General features: G+C 39.3%; 2 protein-coding genes across 3 annotated transcripts; one reads left to right on the top strand and one right to left on the bottom strand.

Moving 5' to 3' along the window:
- The first annotated feature begins 4,184 nt into the window (after nt 1-4,184).
- On the top strand, nt 4,185-14,756 carry LOC107557678 (uncharacterized). Its single transcript, XM_016241166.1, has 10 exons — nt 4,185-4,248; nt 4,540-4,652; nt 5,093-5,189; nt 7,131-7,238; nt 7,316-7,422; nt 7,541-7,655; nt 9,133-9,198; nt 9,286-9,475; nt 10,319-10,479; nt 11,435-14,756. Exons 2-10 carry the CDS (start codon nt 4,540-4,542, stop codon nt 14,612-14,614), a joined length of 4,137 nt encoding a protein of 1,378 aa, XP_016096652.1. The 5' UTR covers nt 4,185-4,248; the 3' UTR covers nt 14,615-14,756.
- Nucleotides 14,636-21,825, bottom strand: LOC107557680 (cell cycle checkpoint control protein RAD9A). 2 transcript variants are annotated; one of them, XM_016241169.1, is made up of 11 exons: nt 21,497-21,825; nt 21,278-21,348; nt 21,047-21,169; nt 19,223-19,337; nt 17,958-18,057; nt 17,744-17,850; nt 17,564-17,670; nt 16,071-16,135; nt 15,361-15,468; nt 15,087-15,273; nt 14,636-14,987 (listed from the first exon to the last, which is right to left on the bottom strand). In XM_016241169.1, the coding sequence occupies exons 1-11, from the start codon at nt 21,528-21,530 to the stop codon at nt 14,865-14,867; spliced, it is 1,140 nt and encodes a 379-aa protein (XP_016096655.1). In that variant the 5' UTR covers nt 21,531-21,825; the 3' UTR covers nt 14,636-14,864. The 2 variants fall into 2 exon arrangements, with proteins under 2 accessions (XP_016096655.1, XP_016096654.1); XM_016241168.1 differs by lacking the exons at nt 21,047-21,169; nt 21,278-21,348; nt 21,497-21,825 and adding exons at nt 19,571-19,693; nt 19,802-19,872; nt 20,021-20,348.
- Nucleotides 21,826-22,076: the final 251 nt, after the last annotated feature.

Raw genomic sequence — 22,076 nt, 5'->3', positions numbered from 1 at the left:
CACACTGCCGCTCGGCCCTCCACCAGCTGAGTAAACTCTTCTGCGATGCCAGACGGCGGCACTGGACAGCCCTCAGTGGACGGCCCGACACTCCTCCGGGTTCAGGCAGCCGGCAGGAGTCCCCCGTTCCCTGCTCCTCCCCATCATGGTGGGTGGCAGCAGGCTCCGGCCTCAGGCGAACGGTGGCGACTCCTCCGCTCCTTCACAGATGGCAGCCGTCCCTCCACAGCCCAGGCGGCCGGCAGCGAGTTCGTCTGCCCCCCCGGCAACTCACTCCAGCCCACCGCCTCGAGCCTCCATGGTGGCAGACTGCTCCGCCATGCTCGATGGCACCGCGGATTCACCACAGCGGCGAGGGATCTCTGGCAGCGTGTCCCTCCTTCCTCCCGGGTTTCGGCACCAATGTAGCAACGTATGTAGATCGGGAAGAAGGAGACGGGAACCGGCGGACATTTAAACAATTTAATAAAATAAACAAACACAAAATGAAAGTAAAGCAGCAGCCCCTCACGGACGACTGCCGCACACAAAACACAAAATAAAGTCCAGGCCTGGTCCTCTCTCCTCCAACACTGTCGTCACTCCTCCTTTTATCCTTCCGGAGCTCCTCCGTGGGACTCGAGACCGGTGAGTGGCGCAGGTGTCGTGCATTAGCATTTACTCCACCGGCCTTGCTCCGTTCCCCACGGCTCTCGGCCCCGCCCCTCTCGTCACAACCCATTACAGTATGTATTAATCAGACGGGACACAGCGAGATATTAACAATACAGTCACAACATTCTCAGAAGATGAAAGCCAATCTTGCCATTTCAGTCAGAGTAAAGTGAGAAAAGTAGTAAAGCAAACTTAAACATGTGACACACTTACCTCCAGGGACAGCAAATTTCTGCCCTCCTGAGTACTTTGAGAAGGGCGAGTACTACGGGAAGCAGGCAACAGTGTGGTCGCTGGGAGTGCTGCTGACTCCATCTCTCCAGCCTTAGCGTCTTGCAGGGCTGGCAGACCTTGGTTGCATCTGGCGCCTTGGCCTGAGGCTGTAGTTTTAGCATCTTGCGGAACTACTCGCCGAGGGATGTGAGTTGTAAATAGATAGTTTAGTTTAGTACTGCACCATCCAATCATATTTTTAATAATGGAGTCACCCAGAGTGTCCCAGAGTTCCCTGTCAAGCCCGCTTCACAAGTTCCTCTCACTGCCGCTCCAGAGGTTCCTGCCACCGGCGTCCGAGTCCCAGAGATCTGTGCCACAGATGCATCAGGGGTTTCAGTCATGGACACAGAGCTCTTTTTCTCAGCTGCCTTTGATCAGGAAATCCCTGTGAAGGCTGTGATAAAGGTTCCTGTCACTGCTGCTCCAGAAGCTGCTGAGGCTCCACAGAGGTTCCTCACTTGAAAGGTCCCGGCCTGAAGGTTCCCGCTGCTGCTACTGCCCCAGAACCCGCTACGGTTCCAGAGCTCATGGCAGCTCCAGTTGTAAAGTTTTCCAGAGGTTTCTGGCTTGATTGTCTGGGTCACAATGATTCTCGTTGTGTCCACCACAAAGTTTCCTCTCATGATGGGAACAAAGCTGGTGTCAAAGGCTGCTTCAGTCCCAGAGCTCCTCTCTCAACCTCCCTGGTCCCAGAGGTTTATGCTAAAGCTGCACTGGTCCAAGAGGATCCTCTCACTGCTGCATCAGAGGATCCTCTCACAGGCTCAAGAGTTTCCTGTCACTGCTGTGATTCCGCCATAAAGATATTACACCTGTGTACTAGGGCTGTCAAAAAAAAATTGGAATTTCGAATATTCGTCGAATAAAATAAAAAACGTTACAACTTTACAACTTTACAACTGGAGCTGCCATGAGCTCTGGAACCGTATGCAAAAACGTTGCATTCGAATTTTAGGTCTGCGTCAGCCGTCAGGCAGCCTTATTAGTGGCGCACGAAATGCGATGACAATGTAAGTGTCATTGCATTTTAATGCTTTTGTTAGCCTATCCAGTTGAACCCACTAGATGCGGCGCTGCTACGTTGCTCATTCAATATATAGCGGAAAAAAAGAGGGCATCAGTGTGGCGAATATGTTGTTTACGGCGAAACTAAAACCAAGGCGTTCACAGAGAATGCATATTTATCACATTTTCTAGAGGGAGATCTATCAGCGTTGCACTCGCATCTCACACAAGAGAGCGGCATGTTTAGAAAGCTATGCAAAATTAATGTAAGTTCAACTTTTAAAAAACAATGTCTCAAGACTTTATGGCGGTTTTTCCCCATCCCACTGTATCTCATGTTTTTAAATGAAGAAAGTAGCCTACTTTTGTGATTGGTTTTCGGTCCTTTGTATTAAACTATACTTACATGCATGGTGCTGTTTTTTTCCTAATTGTTTAAGCAACTTTATTAATTATATAGGGTTTATAAACATTATTTTAAACACTATGCACTTTTTTCAAAGATAGTCATGTTATTTTATTATGCTTTGAAGAAACGTGCATAATAGTTTACTCGATGCGCCCTCTTGTGGCCTCAGGAGAGATGCCAAAAGCTTTCCCCCCCCCCCTGAAATTATGCGAATTATTATATAATTCGAATTTTGATAATATTTAAGTGGAAAATTCGAATTTAGTTTTTCAGTCATTTTGACAGCTCTACTGTGTACCACATTAAAAAGACTTGGAAAATACACAAAAAATGTTTGTTTTGAAAGGAAAACATGATAATCTGGAAATATTAACTATTTCTTCATTTTTAGAGAGGTTACAGTTTATATTTACCTGTTAATATTTATCACTTTGAATGTTGGTTTAAATAATAAACTCACGAGGTAAGTACTACCAGGTAAGTAACATCTCAGTATGGCTGAACATCATAATTTGCTTCTAAACACACAAATGGAATAATTAATAACTGCAGAGATGCAGTTTTAACCAGTCTCATATACACTATCTAGACAAATCTCATTCTTTACATGGCTGTGAGGGCAGAAAATAGCATCTTGACTGATGCGGTCACCATAAGTATGGCTACTCTTTCTTTTTCTTTTCACATTCAATTCAAGTTTATTTGTACAGCGCTTTTCACGATACAAATCATTGCAAAGCAACTTTACAGCAAATTAAGTTTCTACAATATTTAGTGGTAGCTTATCAGTGGTGACTGTCAGTTAATGTAGATATGGTAGAAATGTATGGAAAAATCAATTTAAGACGTAATCAAACAGACGATGAACACTATTAACAGCAATTATTATATGATGCAATCAAACTTATAGCAAAATGTGGTAGTTCTGTAAGTTGTTTCAGGGTTGGCATCATCTGAGGTCCTCTGAGGGGATGACATCTTCATCACTACTTTCTTACATTTTCACTTTGGGCCACTAAACAAGTTCCTCTTTCCATCCATCATGTTCTTTGTGTCGTTAACGCCCTGCACACTTTATTTTGAAGCGACAGAAGAACAAGTTCACTTTCAGAATAACAACCATTAAAAATAATTACACACACACAGTGGTGATTTGGGGCAACTTGGTGTCTTAGTAGGCCCATATGCCTGGCAAACTCCACCCCCTTATAACAATTAGTAGTAGGTTTCTGATCAATACATTTTGGTCAATACATTTTTCCAGCTGTGCTAAATACATCTTCACTGTATCACTGCACTGAACAAATAGCAGATCGTTATTGTTGCACATTTTAATTTACATTTGAATGTTGTTTTTGAAATAACTACCGGTCCCACTTTGACTATAAAGGTGTAGTCACATTTACCACAGTTTAGGGCAAAATCCACTTGAGCATTTGAGGTTTTGTATGAAACACTTCCTTTTTGATCTGTATGGTGCAATGTATTTCTAAAATAATATTGTGATATGAGCCACTTGGAATATATTTTAAAACAAAGCCAGTGACAATTTCTCAAGTTTCCCACTTCACCCTCCTTCACTCTAGTCCTGCAAAGTGTATTCAATGTAGTGTCTCAATTAATGTGACGTTACCTGATGCATGTCATCATCACAGGGCACTAGTGAAACTGAACTTTCAGTTCCTTATAATGCTTAACACAAGAAATCATTGGGCTATTTGATTTTCATCATAAAGGAGGATCCAACATGGCCTTTTCTCCAGCCAAGTTATTCAAACACGCACACACATACACACACATGCACAACCACACACTAGCTGACTTTACAGCGGAAGTCTTTGTCTTAGTTGTCTTCCCTCCCATCAGAGGACAACGGCACCTTTGAGTTTGGCAGAAGCGTGAAGGTAACTTGCTCTATTGACCATTATCTCACAATTGACTGTGTTTTTCTGTTGTTCTACTGTATTAATGATAATTAATGATGCTTAATGTGCATTAGTAAATAGGGTTTAATTCCAAATCAATACATACTACAGGCTATACATCTACAGTGCCATGTATATTGTGTCATGCAAATGAATTTGCTTTTAAAATGGCACTTGTTTGGTAACAGAAATGAGACTGACATAGAAATCCATTCGTTATCAAACATGACATCATGTTTCTGGATGCATTTCTCTCTCACACATGCATAGATGTCTGTTAAATCAGACCATAGCAAGGATGAGGAGGGGAATCATGGGCCGGAGGTCACGGTTATGGAGACGAACCGCTTCGGCTTCATTCTAGGGAATGGAGAAACTGACAGGTCAGTGTTGATGTCTGGCTCAGAGTTTGGGTGGAAACTGATTTAAGTGTTCTTGACAGTGTGTGTAATTAAATATATCACCTGTGGTCAAGGTGCTTCTAGTTCTGTATTGCCAATATTGATAATTCATAATTCACCATGTTACAGTCACCTTCCGCACTTCTTACTCTCATTTTCTCCTTCTCAACATCCTGTCATGTTGCCATGGTGATTTCTAGCCTGTCAGAGTGTGGTTTCCTGTTTTTTTGCGTGTTTGCCTCTTGTGACACTCGTGCTTTGCTCTGGTATGGGGACGCGCTTTAGTGAGAGTGAGTTAGGAAGCAGGGTAAAGGAGTGTGATTTTCTGCTTCAGTGGAAAGTATGTTCATGCTGACTGTACAGTGACGGTGATGTTGCTGTATTGTGAGTGTAGTGTTGCTGATTGTGTGTGTTGTTGACAGTGACGGTCCATGTCCTGAGTTAGTGAGACATCGAGAGTCCAAGTGGCTCAACCTCATGACTCAATGGGAGCAAGTGATGGAGAAAAAGAGCAACAAGGTGTGTCTATCTTGCTATTGTATACTTGTGTGTAAAATTGTATATAAAATCAAATCTACATCTTGCACATTTTTTTTATATAATGACTTGTGGCCCCCATCCATATCTAGGGACCAGAATATCCTTCAGACATTTATTCAAACATGGAGTCCCAGCAATATCTAAGCACTATGATAGAAAATATCATGAAGACAAAATAAATTCATATTTATCGGTTGGAATGTATAATTCACATGGAAAAGCATCTGTCAAGCCAACTCTGATGTGGCAAGATTTGCATGGACACGCAACGTATTTCTTCAAAAAAAAAAGTTTAGTCATGCAATGATAAAATTTGAAATTTTGTGCCAACCCCTTGTGGAAATACAAGTACACTTGAGCATACTTTAATGAAAAAAAGTACTTACGGAAATAATATACATTCATTTTTATTTTATATATTAATTTTTCATTTTAAATGTATATTAAATGCAATTAGCTGAATTATAGTCTGCTTTTATGACCACTTAAATAGGGCTTGAGTACATATTTATGTGTAATTTCATAATTACTTCCGTTGTCTTTGAAATATAGCTAATGTGTACTGCCAAATGTACTGACAAGCATTTATGATGAACTAAAATATATTTTAATATAATTTCTATTGAAACCTTTATGTCATGTATTTAAATATATTCCTAATTACACATTTGTAATGAAGAAGTTGCACTGTAGTATTTAAAATATTATCCCCCGGTTTCACAGACGAGGCTTAAGCCTAATCCTAGACTAAAATGTAAGTCTTAGCTGTTTTAACTGAAAGAAATTTGCACTGACTGATCTTAAAATATATCAGTGCCTTTGTTTTGTCTCAAAATGCACCCCAGTAATGTTTTTTTCTAAGCATGTTTATAAAAATGACTTAAATGTCCTAATTGAACTATGGCCTAATCCTGGCTTAGTCTAAGCACTGTCTGTGAAACCGGGCCATTAACTTTAAATGTAATATCAAATAACTCTGCAGTTAAAAATTATAATCAAGTGCTTTTTCATTCCAGTCCTTTTGTATATTAGTCAACACATCAAAAATAAATTTAAACTATGTCTTTCACGCATGACAAGATTATTACAACATGACATGTACTTTGAAGTTAAACTTTCAATTTGACATTATATCAAAGTGCACTTTAACTTGTTTTACTTGAGTGTGTTTAGAAAGTCATGAAAGTGAACTCTCTTCAAGTACACTTATGTGGCCTTTTGTTTCATTAATAATATATTATCTGCTAGTAGTTTTTAAAAAAATATATACTTTCAAGATTTGAAATTACAATTAAGCACATTTGTTTTTCACAAGGGACAGAGAAGAGAACGAATAATAACGTTCAGATTATTTGTAAGTTGAACAGCTCTAAACTGTAGAGGCCTGTTTATGGAACTCGAAAATTCATAAATCTGTAATCAGTTAATGAATTAGAGATGTGTAAATTGCTCAGATGTTTCACAAGCTGCCATTGGCTCAAGCTGGCCATAAAGAAATAAAGTCTCCTGTCTGATGTGATGACATACAAAATCATCAAACTAGTTTTGAAAATAAATGTATTCCGCTGTTTATGATCTTGATTGATTCTTTGAGCCTTTATTCGTCTGCTGATTATTGTGTGAGACCTCATATCATTGTCAGTCGGCCTACATATGATACAGGATGTTGAATGTCAAATACTGCAGCCTGCAAATGAGTGCCAAATTCCTCTGTATGTACCTTGACCAATCATAAAAAAAAGATTTAGGATTATTATATTTAATGCTAAGGTAATTATTAACTAAATATTTTATCCAGTATTACCCAATATGCTAACATTTCCAAAAATCGTCCAAAAGTCATCTGCAGTCAAAACAGCTTTTGTAGCATGAGTCCTACGATAGTCAACAGCATCGCTCAGCTCTCTTTCTTTGTCTCAGGTCAAAGGTCAGTGTCAGAAGGGCATCCCAGCATCCGTCAGGGCAAAGGGCTGGCCACTGCTCTGTGGAGCTAAGGATAGAAAAGAAAAAAGTCAAGAACTCTATAAAGTAAGTGATTGGTCATATTTGTATCATCTTTTTTATAATCTCTTATATAAGCCCTGTGTTTCCTCTGTTTCCACTAGCGTCTAGTTGAAGCTCCAGATCATCAGGGATGGACCGATATCATCAAAAGAGACACAGACAGACAATTTCCCTTCCACGAGATGTTCCAGTCCAAAGACGGTCATGGGTACTGTTGCCTTTCCCTTCCCTTTCAATGTGCTCTGCAGCATTATAATTCACAACATTAGTCATAAAGCTCCCGTTCTCATTCGGTGTCTGCTTCTGTCTGGTCTCTGTATGAGCAGTCAGAAGGACTTGCTGGAGGTCCTGAAAGCGTACACTCAGTATCGTCCAGACGAGGGCTACTGTCAGGCACAGGGTCCAGTGGCAGCTGTCCTTCTGATGAACATGCCTGCCGAGGTACTGCTTCTGTCATGATTATTTACCTGGTAATACAGTAAATAACAAAGAGCTATTACAGATTAAACAACCAAATGTGACCATGGACCACAAAAAAATTCTCAAAACAAAAGGTTTGTTAGGATAGGACAATATTTGGCCGAGATACAACTATTTGAAAATCTGGAATCTGAGGCCGTAAAAAATCTAAATACTGAGAAAATCACCTTTAAAGTTGTCCACATGAAGTTCTTAGCGATACATATTACTAATCAAAAATTAAGTTTTGATATATTTACGGTAGGAAACTTACAAAATATCTTCATGGAACATGATCTTTACTTAATATCCTAATGATTTTTGGCGTAAAAGAAAAATCGATAATTTTGACCCATACAATGTATTTTTGGCTATTGCTACAAATATACCCCAGTGACTTAAGACTGCTTTTGAGATCCAGGGTCACATATAATATGTGAAACATACATTTATAATGTACACTACCATTCAAACATTTGGGGGCATTTTTGAAATAAGTCAAAGTAAAAACAGTAATATTGTGAAATATTTTTACAATTGTAAATTTAACATTTGTAAATATTTTTTACAGTTTTAAATAATTTTACTGTTTTCTGTTTTCATATATTATAAAATGTAATTTATTCCTGTGATCAAAGCTGAATGTTCAGCATCATTACTCCAGTCTTCAGTGTCACATGATTCTTCAGAAATCATTCTAATATGATGATTTGCTGCTCAAGAAACATTTCTGATTATTATTATTATCAATTTTGAAAACAGCTGCTTGATATTTTTGTGGAAACCGTGATCCTTTCTTTTCAGAATTCTTTGAATAGAAAAAAACAGCATTTAATTTTTGCAAGATTATAAATGTCTTTACTGTTTATTTTGATCAATTTAATGCATCCTTGGTGTATTAAAGTATTGATTTCTTTTTAAAAAATGTTACTGATCTCATACTTGAAACTTTTTACCTGTCGTTTTCTTAAATAGCATGTGAAACAGTTTATGCAATGCTAAACAATTTCAAACAGTAGTTTACTACCATTTATTGCCACATGACCTCAATACTATTATTTAAAGGCATAGTTCACCCAAAAATGAAATGTTAATCACAAAAGAATATATTTTGAATAATGTTGGGAAACAAACAGTAGCCAGTAGCCATTGACTTCCATAGAAGAAAAACTCTATGGAAGTCAGTAGCTACCTGCAGCTGTTTGGTTACCAACATTCTTCAAAATATCTTCTTTTGTGTTCAACAGAAGAAAGAGAGTCATACAGGTTTGAAACCACTTGAGGGTGAGTAAATGACGACAGAGTTTTCATCTTTGGGAGAACTGCCCCTTAAATATTTAATTCCATGAGTGGTGTCCAGTTATTATAGCTGAAATTGTATGTACTGGCTACTGCAGAAATAGTTTGTTTGCTAGTATCCTTGATGCTTAACATGGCTTAATTGTTTGCTTTGTTTTAGGAGGCGTTCTGGTGTCTGGCGCAGATTAGTGAGCTCTACCTCCCTGGATACTACAGCCCTCTGCTGGTAGGGCATCTTTACAGTAACCATGAAAACAGCTGTTAAATGTGTGTGAAAAATGATAAATAGGCTTTTATTTTTCTTTCTCTTCAGGAAGGTGTTTTATTCGATGCTGCTGTTCTCTCAAGCGTGTTAAAAAAACAGTGTCCTGCCGCACACAAACACCTACAGAATCAGGGGGTGGAGCCTCTCATGTTTGCCACTGATTGGCTGATGTGTCTATACAGCCGTCACCTGCCCTTCGACACTCTGCTCAGAGTCTGGGATCTCTTTTTCTGCTGTGGTTTGTTTTTGAACTATATATTTGCATGATTTAAAGATGCACTAATGCTGCGTTCAAGTCCTCCTGGGACGTTCGTACTTCTGAGTTGACAAGTCGTAATTACGACGTCAGATGCGTTCAAGTCAGTTTAGTCGGCACAAGATGGCGGTGTACCTTCTTTTAATAAATTACAAGAAAATACAACAGGGTCTGCATTTTTTTACTTGGATTGCGTAACAAGAACATGACCAATTTAAGTTTATAACTATCAATTTAAACAAAAATTTACCGTCAACTACAGACGTTGCATCCATCGATTCCGCCATGTTTCTCATTGACACCTCGGAAAGAAAATTTCGAGTTTCCCCACTCGTAATAACAACTTTGTGGTGGCGTTCAACTCGTAAATACGATCTATCCGACATGACTTGAACACACCATAAGTAATTGTTGGTTTGATTGTGGTCTTAGACGTTATACTGTCACCTATTGGCTTGGATGGCAAATCATGCAAAAATGTTCAGATACTGGATGCTACTGTTGCAATATTTGTCACCATTTACCACTGTTTATTCTGCAACAATAAGTGTCCGATAGTGTCCGTTTGCTATTGAATACAGTGTGAAACAGGCCATGTGATTTCAGCAGGGCGGTTAGCACAGCACAACTTGCATTATGCAGAATAAAACATTTGCTAGGCCACTAATACCACTAATACAGTTTTAGAACCTATTTGTCAAAAGTACCATCCATTCTTTGGTTGTATTTTGTTTTATGAAAAAATTGTGCACCTTTATTACACCTCTTGCCATGTTGAGCTGTTGTTGGAGTCCATGCATTGAGCACAGCTTGTGTGTGTTGCAGGTGTGCGTGTTTTGTTTCAGGTCGCTGTGGTGCTGGTGCGCCGCTGTCTGGGAGAAGGACGGCTGCGAAAAGAGTGTGACGGACAGATGGAAACCCTGGAAAGACTGCGAGGTGTTAAACAGCGTGTTCAACATGAGCAGGCTGATGCCTTTATCCATGAGGTAGTATTACTGATTATTTCAACTCATCTGAATAAAGGCCTGTTCACACCCTAATGAATCTCTGTATGAATTGCATGCAGATACCCGGTTAGCCTGAGAGCTTAGCCTATCCAACACTCATCTGCTTTACACAATTATGACAATATTCACAACAATCTTTAATGCAATTTTGTGTTAAATGTGTAAATATTTCAGTTATGATCAATGTTAAATTATTTAATATTGTTTAACTTTATCAAGTGAATTTTTTGTCCAGTTTATTTTATTATGCACTACATTGTAAGTATTTACAATGCTTACATTATATTTATATACATACTTTAAATTAATGTTATGTGTGTGTACTTAGTTTAACTATTAGTTGATAAGAGACCTGATTTCTCACAACACCAGCTCTCTTATCTCTATACTCTTGTATTCGGTGTTGTTTGTTAAACACCATAGTGAATGCAAAAATCTGAAAACTGAATATTTGAAAATATTTAAATACTGTTTGACTTCTTTCTTCTCCTGTGAACAGGGGTAACTGTCCAAAACTGCGACCTACTGTCATGAATATGCATTTACATTTAGACCGTCTGCTGTTTTTACGCATTAAAGGGATAGTTCACCTAAAAATGACAATTACCCCATGATTTACTCACCCTCAAGCCATCCTAGGTGTATAAGGCTTTCTTCTTTCAGACGAAAACAGTCGGAGTTATATTAAATAATGTTATATTAAACAAGCTTTATAATGGCAGTGAATGGGTGTTAAGATTTGGAAACCCAATAAAGTGCATCCATTCATCATAAAAGTTCTCCACACTGCTCCGGGGGGTTAATAAAGGCCTTCTGAAGCAAATCGATGCATGTGTGTAAGAAAAATACTCATATTTAAAAATGTATAAACTGTAATCTCTAGCTTCCGCTAACTGTTGGACTTCTTTACTCAAAACCACTGTTACACCCTCAGGTATGTTCGGTGTCCCTGTCCTGGGCGGACCTGCAAAAACAAACTGAGAAAGAGCTGGAGAAATGGAAAAAAGAGAGACCAAACTCGACCTTTGACCCGCGAGGGCGCTGTCACGGATACAGAATGGCATGGGAGAGAGCGCAGGACAAACAAAAGGAACATGAAAAGAAGGAGCGACCGAAGGGAAGCCTGACTCTTCCTCTCATGCGCTCACATTCTTCTCTTTCTCCTTCAGTTCTGCGCAAGAAATGGAGAAAGAGGAGCAGCAAGACGGATACAGAGGAGTGGGACGGAGGGGGTAGAAAATTCTCACAAAGTGTGATGGAGGAGAGCGATGACGAGGAGGTGAGGAGGAGGAGTGTGTGTGGTATCATTGGGGAGCAAAGGGCCAAAAGGGACAGACTAGCGGACGAACTCTGCACACACAAAGATCACAGCACACATCCCAACATCTCAGTGGTGGTGTCCTCAACTATTGACTGTGATGTCTTTGAGAAAGAGCATACAGAAACATCTTTGAACCAACAGAAAGATAATTCAGAAACAACACGAGGTGAAGAGAAAGACAGGACCGCTGGGTGTGAGGTTGAGGAAAGCATACAGACACATCATCATATAAAGGACACAAATCAAGATGCACAGAGTACAGAAATGCAAGGACATCAGGTTGAACAGAATATAGAAAAAGACAAAACTCATGATGATCAGAACACAGAAGCACCAACAAATAAAAATGAACAGAATACAGACAAACAGACGTGTCAAGATGAACAGACTGTGGAGACTGAGAAAAATTTAGAGGCATGTGGGGAAAGTACATCACAGGAAGAAGACATACAGACTGACTCCAGTAAACAGGAAGAGGAAATACAACCAGACAGCAACATCCAGGAAGAAGAAATACGAACAGAATATTGCAAACAAGAAGAAGAAAGGCTGCCAAACATCATAGTGACTGAAGAAAATGAGGAAAATATCCCAGAGAAAGAGATACAGGTAGATGTTGTCCAGGAGGAAGAGAGGTCTCAAACATCTAGAGATCAACATGAAGAACATGAACATTTGGAAAGGCCAAAAGACAGTTTGTTCATACACACAGCTATAGAAGAAGATGAGGAGACTCAGCCTATTGGTGAAAACCGCCCTGATGCAGACAAGGAGGAAGGGATTCAGCAAGAGTTTGATGTTCTCCCTGAGGAGACCACAGAGATATTAGACCCTTTAAAGATGTATGAGGAGAAAGATGACAAGAGATTGGAGGAAGACAGACAAGATATAAGCTTAAAAGAGAGTGACAGTCACTCTCATAGTGCTTGGAAAGAAACAGTGCAACCATCTGAAGCAGCGCTAACGTCATCCTCTTTAAAAACTGAACAAGAAAGTGAAAGAGAGCATCTGGACGGATCAGCAGATCCACTACAGCAATCCCAATCAGGCGAACAAGAGCACAATGACATGGATGCTACTGTTACTTCTAAAGAGTTGGAGCATTGTCCAACAGATCCCACTGTGGAGGATGCAGTAGGATCTGGCAACCCAGAGCAAAGTGAAGTGGATTCTGCTGATGGCACCATCATCCTTGAACCTCAGGATGCAACAGTAGCATCTACACACTCTGTTGGCACATGTGGTAATAAAGAAATCAGTGAGATCAATCACAAAAGTAGTGAAGTAAATGAATCACCTGAAACTGAAAATATAGCATGTTGTGAAGCCAATACTGATGAATCAAGCAAGCTCACAAACAATGTAGAGGATGATATCTGTAGACCTGTCTATGCGGAAAGCAACGAAATACATGCTGCTCCTGGATCAGGAAAACCTGAACGCAACACAATAGACATCACTGCCGAATCTGGCAAACTAGAAAGCAATGGTATGGAAATTGCTGCTGGATCTGGCAACCCAGAGACCAACAATGTGCCTGTTACAAGTGAATCTGGCAACCCAGAGAGCAACAATGTGCCTGTTACAAGTGAATCTGGCAACCCAAAGAACAACACTGTGCCTATTACAAGTGAATCTGGTAACCCAGAGAACAACACTGTGCCTGTTACAAGTGAATCTGGCAACCCAGAGAACAACACTGTGCCCGTTACAACAGGATCTGGCAACCCTGAATGCAAAATGACAGATGTTACCACTGACACTGAAAAACCAGAAAGCGATGGCATGGAAGTTGCTGTTGGATCTGACAATTCAGAGAGCAATATAGTTGGTTCTCCTGTTGAAAACCCAGAATGTAATGATGTGCAAGTTACAACAGGATCTGGCAACACAGAGAGTAATATAGTGGATTCTGCTGTTGAATCTGGCAACCCGGATCACAAAGAAGTGCATGTCACAAATGAATCAGACAACTCAGAGACCAGCAGAGAGCATGTGACCACTGGATCTAGCAACCCAGAACACAATGACGTGCCTTCTACAAGTGAATCTGGCAACCCTGAGAACAATATAGTAGATTCTGCTGTTGGATCTGGCAACCCAGATTACAAAGATGATCATGTCACAACCAGATCTGACAACTCGGAGACCAGCAGAGAGCATGTAACTGCTGGAACTGGCAACCCTCATAACAGTGAATGTGCAATACCAGGAGACAGCCAAGGGTTAGAGTCCCTCTCTTCAAAATCCCCAAACGTCCCACCAGCTCACCTCTGCGTGCGCAGGACTTCCAGCTCGCGGGTTTCCTATCCCACAATCCTCTCTGAGGACACCTTCAAAGAGCCACAGCAGCAAGAACACACACATTCAGAACAGACAACAGACACACCAACACAAGACACACACGCTCAGTCCAACTCACTGACAAAGGCAGGCACCCCAAAACGTCTGGGTCTGTTTCGCCGACTCCGAGGGGAGACCAATAAAGCCCCCGTCCCCAAAATCCTCATCCAGGACTTTAGCAATAAAGAGGAGGGGCTGACAGCGAAAGAGAGGAGGAGGAGAAAGAGAGAGAAAGAGCTAAAAGAAAGAGAAGAGAAAGACAGAAAGAAACAAGAGAAGGAAATGGAAAAGGACAAAGACAAAGAAAGGAAAAAGCCTCAGACAAGAGGAAGGAGCTTCCAGGTGCTCAGCAGCAAGGGTGCTGATAATGCCGTGTCCCCTGGGAACAGTAACTCTCAGACATCTCACGCCAGGAGAAACTCTGCCCCTTTTTCTGACGGATATTTTTAAATAATCAGAGACTCGATCACATATTTGTATTCCGCAGTGGGAGTGAGATGTTTTAATGTGACTTGTGCAATGATTTGATGTGGCTTGTTATATTCACTGCTTCATCTCTTGGTTTAAAACCATAATTATTTTCATAGAAAAATAAAATCAGGGGGAGATTTGTGTGTAAATGTATTCAGCAGTCTTTGTGAGGTTGGATGTGGGAGTGTTTTTTCCACATCCTTTACGTCCGAGTTCAGTCGATGGGCGGTTATGATGTTTCTGTCTGATTTTCATCTTCACTGTCACTTGCAAGCACTTCCTGGCTCTGCATCGTCTGATTGGGCAACTGAGAGGGAGTGGGCAGAACTGAACCGAAGAAAAGCGAACAAAACTGAAAGGAATGAAAGAAAGCAGGGACTGAATATTAGTGAGATCTGGGCATTGGGTTTTATATTTTTAAACAAATGATTCATTTAAATAATTATTGTACCTTTTTGTTGGGAGGTCCTTCTGCAAGTGCTTCCTCTTCACTGAATGAGTGCTTTCTGTTATTGGAGGGTCGTGGTGGGGATGCGGGTGCATGTGATGGTCCAGGTAGTTCGCTGGTCTCCATGGCGATGAGAAATGAGTCCATGTCATCGCTCATGAAGTCATCTGGTGGTTGTTCTGTGTCAGGGCTATGGGAGAAAAAGTATTAAAGTAACAAATATAACTCAATATAAAGTTTTTAAGATTATATTCCATATTTTATGATTTTTACTTACTGTTTTGTGTCAGAGTTGACGTGGTTCTTTGGATGCGAGTCCTCTGACAGTGTAGCGAGGACAAAATTTGCCTCCAGAACACTGTCTGTTACACTCAGGATAACTGGACTAAAAACACAACCACAAACACACACAGGTGAGTATACACAGATACACTGCTGTTTAAAAGTTTGGAGTAAATAAGATTTGTTTTTAATAAATACATACTTTTATTTAGCAAAGATGCATTAAATTGATCAAAAGTGACAGTAAAGACATTTATAATGTTACAAAAGATTCAAATAAATGCAGTTCTTTTGAAATTTCATTTCATTAAAGAATCCTAAAAAAAAAAAAAAAAATCAGTTTCCACAAACATATTAAGCAGCACGATTGTTTTCAACACTGATGATAATAAGAAATGTTTCTTGAGCAGCAAATCAATATATTAGAATGATTTCTGAAGGATCATGTGACACTGAAGACTGGAGTAACGATGCTAAAAATTCAGCTTTTAATTACATTTGAACAGATTTTAAATTTTAGTAATATTTAACAATATCACTGTTTTTACTCATCAAATAAATGCAGTCTTGGTGAGGCATCTTTCAAAAATATTTGCATATCCAAACTTTTGCATGGTAGCATACATATCAATTTTAAATATTTTAAAATAAGCTATGTGGACAAAAAGTGAACTTGGGCTAGTTCATAAGCAAATAGAAACTAACCTGCCTGGCTCATCAAAATACATAGAGACTGGAAGACCAGATGACTCAGCAAATACAAGCAAACCCTGATGGAAAACCAGAGAGACAAAAACATTAGTTTTAATGCTATAGCATTCTATGGTTATTTTAATAGCAAAATCAAGGTTAAAATATATTCATATATAAAACAGCTAATAATCTATTTAATATGTTTAAGACCCATTCTTGATTGTGCCCTCTACAGACACCTTGGCAATAGAAGTGCCATTGGCTAGTAATTTATTTAAATTTACTTGACAGAAAAGTCTGAAAATGTAATTAAATTTGACCCATTTTTTGTTTTTACTATAACAAAAATCCCTTTTTTTATTTTAAACAAATGTTACAAATCTTTAAGGAAATGTAAAACATTTTTGGCTCCAAAATAACTTTTTTTTTTATTGCGCATTCCAAGTAATAATCAAACTGCAGTTGGGTTATTTTGATTAAGTAATAATAACTTAAACAAATACAGGTAATTTACTTTACTTTCATTGAAAGTATGTTTTTCTTACATATTAAAAGTTTGTTTTATAGCAAAAGCAGATAACTCCACATTTCATGTTTTAGAGTTTAAAAAAACACTTGTTTAGTCTTTGTAATCTCCTCAGATGACAATGTAGAAGATGCCTGACAAACGTTGTTGTTGTTGTGATCATAAACTGTATGGATGTGATTACACGCAGCTTTTCCCTCACCATTGTAACGCGCTGCTTTTGCAAGCTTCCGTGAAAACGTTTCAGCTTTTATTTTCCTTTTTCGCCCTGAAGAAGATATCACAGGTTCATCAAATTTGTCGAAATGATCCATCCTCGATCACTTTTAGTCAGCTAGCTTTGACGAAACTCCTCTCAGCTAGCATGTCTTTTCAAGGTGAAAGTAGCCTTGTCACCTGACCTGAATACAGCGCGCTGATTCGCTAAAATGGACTTATCGGCTTCTGTTCAAAAACAACAAGGGTGCTTGTCGGCTTCTGCAGTAAAACGTGAACTCGCGATGCCTTGAAAGTGGACAAAACTGGCTTTTTTTGACAAAATGTGTTTAGGGATCAGATCGCGCTATATGTGGAGAATAATGCACGGCAATCAGCTCTTCTTTTTTTTTTTAAAGTGCCGTTTATCGGTTTTTGCAAATGAACTCTTCCTATATAGATCCAATCAAACTATTTGCACTAAAAACCAGTGTGTTTATAATTAAGACAATACATTAAACTAATATGATAAGAAATGCCAGTTTGCAATATCAAGCAGCATAGCGAGCTGTTTTGTACAGATAAAAGTAAATGGATGCGGATGAAACCGGAAGCCTCAACACATTCGGGTTACAAATAGCTACACTCAGGGTAAAAATAAGTTGGATGTTGGGGGCTTAAATATTGTTTCACTCAGATATTTGTCAAATTGTGCTAGATTTGTTGTCTTTAAGGCCTGTCTTTAGGTGTGAATATGTGAATGTTTGTGTAAGAACACACTCACCCTGAGCTCTTTGAGGCAGAAGGTGACGCTGGTCTGAGTGCCGACGGCAAAATGATCAAACTCCTCCGAGCTCAAACACAGTTCAGTCATCATTGCTCTGAGAGAGTCTGAGAGAGGAAAAAACTTTGACTTGATTCGTTTCATGCATATCATAAGAATATAGTCTGACATGACTGATACCTGCATCATCCTCCACGTGGTTCCTGAGCCACACGCGGTCACTGCTCACTGACAGATTCACCTCGTCCAGAGACGGAGGGAAATGCAGAACTGTGTCCACCATCAACCTACAGTGGACATCAAAGTACATCAGAAAATGATTAAACAGACTCTGAATGGGAATGCGAATGGCTTGATAATATTGAGGTTATGAGGTATTAAAATGAATGTAAACCTGGGTTGAGCCTGTAGCACGTTTGCACAGCTCTCTTTATCAAACACGGCCTGCAGACTCTCACAGTCCTGAAAGGACAAATTGTGGGTTTTCAAGAGCCCTGTAACAAACACACACAGTTTAGGTGATCATACTGTAAAATAAGCCATTTCTATGCAATATTTTGAGTTTATTTAGAAGAAAAAATGTATTACTGACTGATTACCATGCCATAATAAAGGTCAATGAAGTCAATTTTAATTTGTATAACACTTTTCATAATACTCACTTCAAAGCAGCTTTACAAAAAATCACAATGTTTGTTAATATTTATACTATGTTCATTCCTCATAATCTCATTTAGCAGATTAGAACTGGCCGATAATATAGTTACACTCCGTGACGATATAAACAATAAAGCATTTGAGATTGTCTCGCTTTATGTGAGTATGCTGTATGTATGCAATCAGGTAGGCCTGTCGCAATAATCAATATATCAATTTATCGCGCAATATATGTACATGACCTCAATAACGTTTGGTGACGCAATATATCGCCCATTATATTTACTTAAAAATTAATGTCCCCATGTTTAGTACATTCCACTTGCGCTTGTGTCTTTTACAGCTTCTCGTACATAACGTGGTGTAGTCATGAGGTGCTAGTTCAAATTAAAAAAATGCTTCTACAAAACAAGTTGCATCTGCACATATGGCCTTGTTTAGGGATCTGTGTCTTTGTGCATACGGACATCTGACTGCTAAGTAGTGATTGTGTTTTTCAGGAATAGTGTGCACCCTTAATTTACAGAGAAAAGAAGGTCAGGGAAAAATCTGTAGATGGAAAAATCTGCATACAAGTTCTTTGTGCATTTTTCTTTTTTTCTACTTGTTACTTTGCACTTTTTGTTAGAAAATGTTTATTTACTATTTATTCAGGTTTTTTAAGGTATCTAATATTTTGATACTTCATTTCCATGACCTAAATATTCTTAATTTTGTTGTCATTTGGAAGTGTGTAGGCCTTCTTGCATTATTATGCTGTTACACTATGATTTTATATTCAGTGGCATAAAATGGTCTTTAAAATGACAATAATATCGTTTATCGCAATTATTTCTAGGGCAATATATCGCACAGCAAAAAGTTGTTATCGTGACAGGCCTACAAGCAGGCAAAGTTGACCACTTGCATATCCAACTTTATATATAGAGCTGTGCGATGATAATATACTTGACATTTAATCCTACTAACAAAAAAAGTGTTTTCAGCAGACAGTGTTTTTACCATGTTTACAGTGCAGAGTTATGGTCAGTCGACTCTTTTCACTGTTCAACTGAATACGGCATTTTTCTACAGAGCGCTCCAGAGACGCCAGGGACTTGAACACAGCCTGAACACTCTGAAGGACACAAGACAAAGACAGACTAGCAGGAAAACACTCCCATCAAGACGACTTTGCTGTACATTGCGAATTTCCTTTTTACATTTTAGCCTGCCTGAAAAAACTGTGCATGCAAGAGGAAATTACTAATATATATGGACACATTCTAGTGATGAATGGACAGGTATTTAGCTCATAAAGACATGAAGAGGAACTGCAGGGATGGAATGAACAGGAACAGGAAATGTCACCTTGATGGGCATCTTGCAGCGGAAGCTCTGGTCTGAAGCAGCCTGATATCTCTGGAAGAAGAGAGGAGACAGCAGGAAGCAGGCGAAGGCTGACCGGGAGGAGTTGACCGACCGTAGGGCCAACTAAAAACACAGGACACACACAAGTCACATGACCTCACAGCATAGAAAATCATATATTACACATTATTCCAACACCTCACATCAGGCTAAACAATCATAAACACATACCCCATCCTCCACAGGCTCCAGATACAGCTCCTCTCCGATTCTTGACAGGGAATGTATGGCTTTTGCTAAAACTACAACAAGTGTGGATCAGTATACTTCTATTCATAAAGTAATTTTATACAAGTGCATGCGAAGCCTGTTTAACGTTACACGTCTATGTTACGCTAACGTTGCGCCACTTAAGTTTATTTATATTAAGTTACTCTCACGAGTTATTACCTTTCACGTTTCCTCCGGTTACAACACAATCCATTACGTTTTGCTTGTGAACAATATTCCTTTTAAACAGAGTTTACATGAAGTATCCAGCGCCAGGAGCAGAATCTTTAATGACAAACCACGGAATCGGCCACATGACGGCAGTGGCCATTATAACGCAAGAAATTGATCGTTAGGAGCTGTTATCTGTTATCGCGTAACATATGGTACATCATTCAGACAAAAGTAAACTTGCTATAAGCGGATAATTCAGGAATTTGGCAGGTGTGCGCCACTGTTTACTTCGAATCCGACACGCGGCGCGTGTTTTCTGCTCTGGCCAATCAGCGCGCGAGATCTCGCGTTTAGGGATATACAGCATTTGCGTCATAACAAAGCGCCCACATACAAAAGGTTACCTACAGTACATGAAACGAACAGCATAAACATGTGTTAGGAAAGAGGTTAAATATGAGCAACAGGTCCACTTAAAGTTAAATGACATAACGACAATGTTAATCATAATACAATTCCCGTGACAGCAGCACCACCTCACGATTTATATTGCCTATGTTAAACCGTAAAATGTATAGTAATATAATAATAGTATGCCGCATTCTCACTTTCACAATAACACCCGTTCAAAAAAAAAAAACACATTAAGAAGAGGAGCTTAGACTTTTCTGGCAAATTACACTGTTGCATATATAAAATTGAATTTTTTTAGGTAATAGTGTGTATTTTAGTGGAAGTTAACAATATTGTTTGATACAACACCATCAATCTGTCATTAAACTATTTAAAGTAATTAACTCAAAAGGGTACATCATTTTACATCATTAATCTAATGTCTGATTTCACATTACCATAATTATTTCATTGTATAAATATAAATATGAATATAAATCTAGAGTAATCCACCTAAATAATACCATAATTACTATAATATATATGGACACATTCTAGTGATGAATGGACAGGTATTTAGCTCATAAAGACATGAAGAGGAACTGCAGGGATGGAATGAACAGGAACAGGAAATGTCACCTTGATGGGCATCTTGCAGCGGAAGCTCTGGTCTGAAGCAGCCTGATATCTCTGGAAGAAGAGAGGAGACAGCAGGAAGCAGGCGAAGGCTGACCGGGAGGAGTTGACCGACCGTAGGGCCAACTAAAAACACAGGACACACACAAGTCACATGACCTCACAGCATAGAAAATCATATATTACACATTATTCCAACACCTCACATCAGGCTAAACAATCATAAACACATACCCCATCCTCCACAGGCTCTAGATACAGCTCCTCTCCGATTCTTGACAGGGAATGTATGGCTTTTGCTAAAACTACAACAAGTGTGGATCAGTATACTTCTATTCATAAAGTCATTTTATACAAGTGCATGCGAAGCCTGTTTAACGTTGCACGTCTATGTTACGCTAACGTTGCGCCACTTAAGTTTATTTATATTAAGTTACTCTCACGAGTTATTACCTTTCACGTTTCCTCCGGTTACAACACAATCCATTACGTTTTGCTTGTGAACAATATTCCTTTTAAACAGAGTTTACATGAAGTATCCAGCGCCAGGAGCAGAATCTTTAATGACAAACCACGGAATCGGCCACATGACGGCAGTGGCCATTATAACGCAAGAAATTGATCGTTAGGAGCTGTTATCTGTTATCGCGTAACATATGGTACATCATTCAGACAAAAGTAAACTTGCTATAAGCGGATAATTCAGGAATTTGGCAGGTGTGCGCCACTGTTTACTTCGAATCCGACACGCGGCGCGTGTTTTCTGCTCTGGCCAATCAGCGCGCGAGATCTCGCGTTTAGGGATATACAGCATTTGCGTCATAACAAAGCGCCCACATACAAAAGGTTACCTACAGTACATGAAACGAACAGCATACACATGTGTTAGGAAAGAGGTTAAATATGAGCAACAGGTCCACTTAAAGTTAAATGACATAACGACAATGTTAATCATAATACAATTCCCGTGACAGCAGCACCACCTCACGATTTATATTGCCTATGTTAAACCGTAAAATGTATAGTAATATAA

The sequence above is a fragment of the Sinocyclocheilus grahami genome, unplaced genomic scaffold (genome assembly GCF_001515645.1).
Source record: "Sinocyclocheilus grahami isolate Dianchi unplaced genomic scaffold, SAMN03320097.WGS_v1.1 scaffold614.1, whole genome shotgun sequence".
Taxonomy (NCBI): Eukaryota; Metazoa; Chordata; class Actinopteri; order Cypriniformes; family Cyprinidae; genus Sinocyclocheilus; species Sinocyclocheilus grahami.
This window is presented reverse-complemented; position numbering and strand designations above follow the sequence as displayed.

What these genes read in the sequence shown, in the direction of transcription:
- LOC107557678 (XM_016241166.1), top strand. Translation starts at nt 4,540, where the DNA reads ATGTCTGTTAAATCAGACCATAGCAAGGATGAGGAGGGGAATCATGGG. An exon ending in GATACTACAGCCCTCTGCTG is followed by an intron (nt 9,199 to 9,285) that starts GTAGGGCATCTT and finishes CTTTCTCTTCAG; the next exon opens with GAAGGTGTTTTATTCGATGC. An exon ending in CTGATGCCTTTATCCATGAG is followed by an intron (nt 10,480 to 11,434) that starts GTAGTATTACTG and finishes TTACACCCTCAG; the next exon opens with GTATGTTCGGTGTCCCTGTC.
- LOC107557680 (XM_016241169.1), bottom strand. Translation starts at nt 21,530, where the DNA reads ATGGATTGTGTTGTAACCGGAGGAAACGTGAAAG. An exon ending in AACCGGAGGAAACGTGAAAG is followed by an intron (nt 21,349 to 21,496) that starts GTAATAACTCGT and finishes CACTTGTTGTAG; the next exon opens with TTTTAGCAAAAGCCATACAT. An exon ending in CCACGTGGAGGATGATGCAG is followed by an intron (nt 17,671 to 17,743) that starts GTATCAGTCATG and finishes TTCCTCTCTCAG; the next exon opens with ACTCTCTCAGAGCAATGATG.